General features: G+C 38.8%; 3 protein-coding genes across 3 annotated transcripts; 2 read left to right on the forward strand and 1 right to left on the reverse strand.

The window, feature by feature from the left end:
- The first annotated feature begins 1,204 nt into the window (after positions 1-1,204).
- On the forward strand, positions 1,205-1,576 carry LOC149045875 (uncharacterized). Its single transcript, XM_089206121.1, has one exon. The coding sequence runs from the start codon at positions 1,205-1,207 to the stop codon at positions 1,574-1,576; it is 372 nt and encodes a 123-aa protein (XP_089062247.1).
- Positions 1,577-1,762: 186 nt separating this feature from the next.
- LOC149045876 (uncharacterized) lies at positions 1,763-3,661 on the forward strand. Its single transcript, XM_089206120.1, has one exon. The coding sequence runs from the start codon at positions 1,763-1,765 to the stop codon at positions 2,768-2,770; it is 1,008 nt and encodes a 335-aa protein (XP_089062246.1). The 3' UTR covers positions 2,771-3,661.
- LOC149045877 (uncharacterized) lies at positions 2,885-6,496 on the reverse strand. The gene has a single exon (XM_089206119.1). The coding sequence runs from the start codon at positions 6,060-6,062 to the stop codon at positions 3,702-3,704; it is 2,361 nt and encodes a 786-aa protein (XP_089062245.1). The 5' UTR covers positions 6,063-6,496; the 3' UTR covers positions 2,885-3,701.
- Between the last annotated feature and the right edge of the window lie 2,032 nt (positions 6,497-8,528).

An 8,528-nucleotide genomic window follows, 5' to 3' on the forward strand; every position in this document is an offset into this window, starting at 1 on the left:
AGTTTGTAGCCCAATATGTTCCAATAATTGTGGTGTAGTTTTTTTGTGAAAATATATTTTAGTTTTAGAGAAATGACTTTTTTCGTTCGACCGCTCAAATATGCAAATTTTCCCCATGAATATTACCCGAGTTGTGTGACCTCAGGTAATGAATGTACTAGACCTACGGTATTTCTGTGAACATAATCCTTTGTTTTACCATCTAATTTGCATTTGCATTTGCAATTTGCATATTTGAGCGGTCGAACGAAAAAAATTATTTTTCTAAAACTAAAATAAATTTTTACAAAAAAACTACACCACAATTATTAGAAAATATTGGGCTACAAAATATGAAAGTATGATGGAAAAAAAATTTGGGTGACTTGCCGCTGTTTGTTTGATGCATGCTGACATTAGCTCTTTAGAGAGTGTCTCTGTAAGAGCGGTCTGGTCGATTTTGCTTGAGACACGGATTTCGCTCGTTTCTCGTGTGTTGTAAGACATTCATGTACCTATACTAAAACCACAATCAGTTTGATCGGATCTCTTTATTTTTCAGAGTTTTACGGAAATTAAGTTTCACTTGAGCGAAGGCTTGTCGTGACACTTTTCAAGACTTTAATTTCGTACAACTTTGGAGGACTATTTACAAAAAACTACGGAACTCAGCAAAAAACAAATACCACAGCTATGTATAATAACTCTATGTTATCTATCGAGGCGACTTTCGTAAACATCACGTGTTAATCAAGGAAACAGGAAATTAAAGTCTTGAAAAGTGTCACGACAAGCCTTCGCTCGAGTGAAATTTAATTTCCGTAAAACTCTGAAAAATAGAGAGATTCGATCAAACTGATTGTGGTTTTAGTATAGGTACATGAATGTCTTAAAACACACGAGAAACGAGCGAAATCCGTGTCTCAAGCAAAATCGACCAGACCGCTCTTACAGAGACACTCTCTTAAATACTTGACTTCTATGAAGCGCCGCCGAGTCATTCAAATGGTTTTTACATCTTGGAGAATTCCTTTTCTTTTCACTCTTACTTTTGTTTTATTTTCGATTAGACTCTTTTCGTTCTATCCTGCGGTGACTATCGTCGGCTATTCTTGGTTTTCACCCACGTGACTTTCGTCTTGACGACGGTTGCTATCCGCCATGTTGGTGCCCAAACAAATTGTTACAAATGCGCTTATAGTAAGGTGAACGTGAGATAGTAGAAATGGTTCTTTGTGTAGTTTTCGGCTGTGGCAGTAGAAGCGATCGGGAGAAAGGGATTGGATTTTATCGAATACCATCAGTTATCAAAAATAAGTCTACCTTCGAAGAAGAATTGACAACAGAGAGGAGAGAAAAGTGGATACAAGCGATAAGTCGGGGCGACACAAAAGCAAAAGACGTTCTCAAAAGCGAACGAGTATGCGGCAAGCATTTTGTCTCTGGAAAGCCATCTCCTTACTGGGACAAGCACAATGTAGATTGGGTGCCAACTTTAGAGCTCGGAAAGAAAAGTTATGGCCGTGAGATAGACTATGAAGCGAGAGCAAAGAGGCAAGAAAGAGCGAAGAAAAGAGAGAAACACGCCATCGAGTAACAAGAACACGAAGCGGCAGAGAAGCGTCAGAAACTCATCGAAAGCAGTCTTCCTGTGGCCCAGATCGACTTTAATCAGCCAAGCACCTCCACAGAAGAAGAAAAAACTGGAAACGAAGATGCCTTTTCCGGTGACCTTACGGCATGTGATGAAGGCAGTGAGTCTGATGAAATCAGAACGCAAATTATGAGAGATGCCGAGTGCCAAGCAGACACAGAGCTAAAGGATTCGGAATGCCAAACCACCGAATTAGAATACATGTTTCAAAAAAGCACGTATCGGGCACCGGATAAAGAGTTCTTTGACTCTGACGAGAAGGTTCGCTTCTATACCGGTCTACCTTCCTTGGAAGTGCTAATGGTTGTGTTTGACCATGTAGCTTCACATGTAAAAAGGCAAACTCAGTCACTCGATAGGTTCCAAGAGTTTATTATTGTACTCATGAAACTTAGGCTTAATGTACCGTTACAGGACCTTGCCTACCGTTTTGTTGTATCGATTTCAACTATTTCAAGAATATTTTTCCATTGGATTGTGGTAATGGACAAGAGACTGTTTCCCTTTGTTTACTGGCCAGACAGGCATCAACTTTGGAAGACAATGCCCCAGTGTTTCCAGTATGCCTTTGGCAGGAAAACAACTGTTGTTATCGACTGTTTTGAGGTGTTTATTGAAAGACCATCAAACTTGCTTGCCAGAGCACAGACATTTTCCAGTTATAAACACCACAACACTCTCAAGATTCTTGTTTGTATAACCCCCCAAGGAACGATTTCTTTTGTTTCAGAAGCCTGGGGAGGTCGTGTCTCTGATAAATTTGTAACCGAGAACTGTGGTTTTCTGGACAAGCTTCTTCCGGGAGATATGGTGATGGCTGACCGAGGATTTACCGTTAGTGAAAGCATTGGTCTCAAGCAAGCAAGACTGGTAATCCCAGCTTTTACAAAGGGAAAATCTCAGCTGGACCCAGTGGATGTGGAGCAGACTAGAGGAATTGCAAATGTAAGGATCCATGTTGAACGTGTGATTGGATTGCTCAGACGAAAATTTACGATTCTAGAAGGTACCCTGCCAACTGACTATCTTATATCTAATCATGAAAACTCTGATCGCTACACTCCACTGGTGGATCACATGATAAGAGTTTGTGCAGCTCTTGTTAACTTCTGTCCTCCTATTGTACCTTTCGATTAGGCAAACCTCCCATTTCAAATAGTTATGTTGTGTACGATTGAAGATAAATTTAGAAACAAAGACACATGGAACTCTCCAGAAATGTGGATATTCCAATAAATATTTTTAATGTACTTTACCATTTGTTTAATTTGTAAACCTTGGATGTTACAGTGCAATTCAAAAAATGGTGAACAACTGAAATATGCCTGAATTGTTGCTGTGAACATTGTTTATTACTTTTTCATCAAACTGTGTTCTATCCAGAATACCCCAATCAGGTTTGTGCTACTTGACTAATACCCACGACTTATTTTGGTGTTCACATTTTTTTCTTAGTTGTACTGTAAATAGTGAAATAATATTGTATCTGATGATCGAGGAATTCTCCATGAGGGTGTCAACAATATACTTCAAACCCTTGATCATTCTTTAAAAAAAAATTTAAAGCCTTGGAAAGAGAAACCAAACCCTTGTTTATGTCCCCTTTTAATTAGATATTGCTTGTTGATTCCTTCCTTTGAAACTGGAGGGTTGTTTGACATTGTCTTTATGTGGGTGTGCCATTGTCGAAATGAGAGGAAAAGAAATGAAACATTGATTTGACTTAATGTTGGCATGCAGATTGGATGAAGAATGCATCCAGCCCTGTCATCTTTAATTTATAATTATGTTAAAACAAGAGATATTTTAGCATTCAATTACCATTGGCTGTTGTGTGTCTTAGTAGGGAAAGCAAAGAATACCATGAAAATTACAACTGAGGTACAAACAACTTTGACTGGCAAGTGTGATTAAAAAAATTGCCCTGCAAAACTTAGTTTTCTTTTATGAACAAAGTAAATGATCTTCTCATGCATGTAATGTACATAGATTGAGAACTGAAATTGATTAAAAACAAAATTACATGGATTTTATCCTTCACTTCAGACTGTATGCATAATCAGTGTACTTAGAATGTAGGGAACAAAGTAAATTTGCCATTACTTAGACATGATGCTAAGTGAGTTCTCATACTTTGAGTATCAAAATTTATGAATGTGGGATCTTCTCCAAAGACCAGGCAGGTGGAAAATGCAATTGCAAAAACCCCACAGTCACTTCCATTTGTTTGCTGCTGCACTGGCATAGGGTTAAGAGCAACCAAACAGCCCCCTAACAAGTCATTCGTTTGTTCTTCAACCTCTTGGGTTAAAACAGAGTCATGATACAGGCTGTCATAAAGATTGACATGTCCCAGCTCACATCCAATTGAGCTTACACACACCCAGTGACTGTGACCAGTGTGCAAAATTTGTATGAATTCACCACTGACAACATCAAAATTTCTAACTGGGCCAAGTGTTGGTCGCTGAAAGCCTTCTATGCTTGAATTCTCACCACGCAGCAAAACTTGAGCTTGGTGAATAATGTCACAGTCTAGCCATCCAGTGGGACTAAGAATTAAATCAAAATGGGAGTCAGTTAGGTTTCCCAGAGGACTAGACTTGTCACTGCTTCCATGAGTGACTTTAATGATAGAAATATCACTTTCCTCTTCACCACTTGAGGAATCTGATGAAGAACAATACTTGGTAAGGGTGGTGGCTGAATGGACAGTGGCAACTTTATTGCATTCAGAACATTTCCAGGTTGTTTGATAATTGTTGGGCATTCTGTTTAAACCGAGGCAGGAAAGGTGGAAAAATTTTCCATTTTCACAGTTGTCTCCATGGCATTCTACAACCTTCTCTGTTGTACTAGGCTTAGTCTTGCAGATGCAGATGCTGTCCAATTTCATAGCTGCCTGAATAGATGCTGTAGGGGGTTGTGCTGATGTCCTGGTACCACCTCTTCTCTTGAACTGGGGAAGTCGAGAGCAGTGAGGGCAATACCAAGTCTTTGGCTTTCTCAAGGCAGTGAGCGAAAGACAGGAAGGGTGAAACCTTTTGTAAGGGCAATTTTTGTTACTGCATGAAATGGTTTCCTCATGTCTGATTTTCCTGCAAAAACAAATACCATCCTTATCTGGTAATTTAGGAGGCACTGTACATCTTCTGGTATACCATCGCCCTAGAATTTCTGGAAGAATACATATTCTCCAAAATGTTTCCAATTTGGGCAGTACAGAGTTCCAATGCTGCACATCTGGATATATGCGCAGCACTATTAAATTCATGCTCTTTTTCTCATCAATGGCACAAACCACAAACTCACAATACTTGATTCCAGGCACAGAGAAAAGCTGCTGCTGCACCTGATAGTAGTAGCTGTGATTTTTTCTAAGCTGTAAATGTCCATTCACTTTTTCTAAGCAGGAATTCTTCTGCTGAGCAAAGTTCTCAAAGTTGCCATCTTTGATTATAATCGGGCACTTCACTTCACCGCATCCAGTGCCACAACAGTCACATGAAACTAAGAAATCAGGAGTGGCATGGAGAAATTCATGTTCTTTGTTAATAAACAAGCCACACTTCTTAACAGTTAAGTTCACATGACCAGTTTTTACAGCAGCTTCGTATGCATTTACAGCATCACTTTCATGCCTCTTACCATGCCTGGTAGCTTTAGTGTTAACTATGTAGAGGCTTGGGTAACAAATTGTTTTAATCAGAGACTGAGAGGGCTGTGCAATGTTTGTGTGAAATGCTGCGTGACTTTCAGACGCACCAATTCTGCCAGCACGATGTCTAAAAAATCCCGACCCACTGGCTTGATCTCTTGTGTTGAGTTCCACTTTGTTTACGTGCTCATCAGAAATATCCAATGTCACTTCAACACATTTTCTTAGTAGTTCTGGATAAGCAAGATCAACATTTCCCGTTTCAAATAGATCGGGAATAATCGGCAGGGAGCGGCTCTCATCGATAAACTGGTCAGCATAGGGATCGATGAAGCTGAGAACAGCAGCTTTAATTTTGCAAGCATTTAGCTTCGCATACACAGCCTGCATTTCTTCTCCTGATAGAGACGCGATGGGCGAACTTAGATCGTCCTTCTCCGCTGAGTTTTTCTGTTGTTCCCCGAAATTTGGGTGCAGGGAGTCGATTCTTTGGTCCAGCGTCTTTTTAAGCTTTTTCGCGGACGAAAAGTCGATATCCCGCACCTTCGAGTACGGCACTTCTCTAACATACGTTGGCAGAATCCACGTGCACTTAGTTTGAGTACATGCGAGTTTCCCTTGGATTCTTGTCACTGCTTCGATATAGAAAAGGACACTTGCTACGTGCGAGCAGGATTCAGCAAGGCCTGCCTTGCAGCCTAAGCAATGAGCTGAAAGAATGGTACCATCACTTTCTGCGATGATCCAAATGTCTATCAGAGGATCGTTCATCCGTTGCGAATGTTTCACCTTCGCCACAACAACAATCTTGTTGAGAATCTCTGCTCCTTGAACCGAGTTTACGAAGCCAGACACCACTTGCTTGTACGCTTCAAGACTTTTGAAAGCTTTAAACTGCTTATTTGTATAGTAACTTGTCTAGAGAACTAAATAGGAAAGAAGGTCCGAGACTTCAATCGGGGGCAAACATTCTGAGTGGAACTGCTCCTTTGGAATGGCTGCTGGATCGACACCGACCACAGAAATTTTCTTTAAATATCGCTTTCGAACACGGCTTTCTAGGCCCTCCGCATAGCTCGAAAGCACGGGTATCCTGAGAAGAATATTCTCTTGCGATTCTGGATTTTTTTCGCTTGAAGTATCCATAGAACAAAGTATTTGAAAGAGGGCACTATGGAGATGACACTATATTTGCATGAAATTTCACACCTGAGATGAGCACCAACATGGCGGACGATTAATTTGCATAAATGTATGACGTCAGCTGCAAACCAGCAATTTGTATTTGCTTTTCGAGATAACCTTGTGCGTAATTTTAATCTTTTTTTCTCGCATCCATGTTTCTTGTTGTTTACAAGCAGAACTCTCGAGATCGCACGTTAGCTAAGCAATTGAATTTTAATCATCGTGTCGTTAAAGTTCAAACTCGAAACAATTCAGCCGAAAAATTGGTGGTTTTGGTAACGTGTGTGTTTCTATTGTGTTTCAGAATATTCTTGCATTGTAGTTTATTATTTTTAACTGGTCATAAACGTGGTAACGATTTTTATTACAATGTACCTGTACAAGTTATTAACTCCGGAATAAACCCAATAGTTTACGCTTTCTTCAAAAGAGATAGAAAGCAAGAATACAAAAAGCATCTCTTCAGAAGGCGTCGTTAATTATATTAACAACTTAGTAGTTCAAGCAACGCAAGAAAAACTTAAACTGATGCATCAACTTAAAACCCTTCTATATTCCGAGGACATCCGATTCTGGATCTATCAGTGATGTCTTAATTAATTTTCATCCTAATTACTTTTCAATTAAAGGCTCTAAAAAGCTCAAACGAAGAGTAGTCACCTGTTTAAGAAATAAAATGTTGATATTACATTTATTTCCAAGATTTAAGACCACATATCGAATACATTGAGGCCATACTTCTTAGATTATAGAAGCTTATTTGCATTTTATTCTTTGAAATGTCTGGGTCTTGCGTTGTATATTTTAATGAAATAGAGTTTAAAAATATCATTTTCTTCCGCAATTTTGCTGTGTTTTTACAACAGTGCACCAGTCCGCTGTATGTTCCCTTCAGTGTTTTAGAGTATTATATTTTGGTTGATGAAGTACATCAATAATAACTTTGAAACGATAAATGCTGAAAAACAAGAGCTGAATTGTCTGAATTTTGTCTATGACAGTCGATTTGCATACGTGCAACTTCCCCATGAGCTGTGTTTAATTTAGCGTGGAGTTGACCATCACCTTCGATATTATAGTTTCATTGATATAAATACCTTTAATTTCCCCTGTTCGTTTGGAGATTTTTCACATTTGGTCGCGTAGGTGACAACAATATAACATTTCCAGCACTTTTTTATTCTATAAAAACTTTTCTCGGAGATTCTTATTAAAGAGACTTCGTTCGTCTTAAAATGAATTATTTGACTATATTTTAGTCATTTTAGTAATTCGTCGGTCTATGTCATCAAATGCAAAACGTTTTTAGGAAATTTTTTAGAACGTTACATTTTCTTGATAAGTCTTTGTGAAACATTTTTAATTTCTGCTTGTGTATTAGCAAACAGTTTTTCATAGAAGAGTGACGCACCTGACTCACAAGCCTTGCACATGATGTCCTTTAAAACGAGCATGAATGATGTACACGGAGATAAAAAGTGAAATTTTGGCAAAGTAACCGACGAAAACACCAAGCCGGCAAGTAGCAATGGCAAAGGCAAAAAAGGGTCTGCATTGAACATGCCGCGCGCTGAGAGGTAGGGAAACATTCCACTACGTTTCGTGTTCTTCCCCATATTACTTTCGCGCCATAGTCGCTCCCGAAGTACTTTACGACAAAACAGAGCTTCGAGGCTTCTTTACTTGTTAAAAAGTTTTTAACTTGATAGTAAAGGGAGGCGATCTACACTTAACACTGACGGATTGATAATTTTGATATTACTGTTATTTAAAATATTTGCCGTTGGCTAAGTTTCGTTTATTCGCATATTTGAACCATCATGCCGTATTGTTATTCTCAAAAATTTGTCTGCCGTAATTTCCTTTGAATTAAAACATCAGAAGATGAAATAAAAAATTTTCCGTGTTTGTTATTAGTTTCTGATTGGTTCGTTCTTCTTGAAAACCAATAAACAGACGTCAAACTCCGTGCACGAAGCGTCTGACAAGAACGTTATAAAGTGATTGATGTCTGCAGCCCAGAATAGGACTTAATTAAACATTATATATATT

The sequence above is a fragment of the Pocillopora damicornis genome, chromosome 5, assembly GCF_964200805.1.
Source record: "Pocillopora damicornis chromosome 5, jaPocDami1.2, whole genome shotgun sequence".
NCBI lineage: Eukaryota > Metazoa > Cnidaria > Anthozoa > Scleractinia > Pocilloporidae > Pocillopora > Pocillopora damicornis.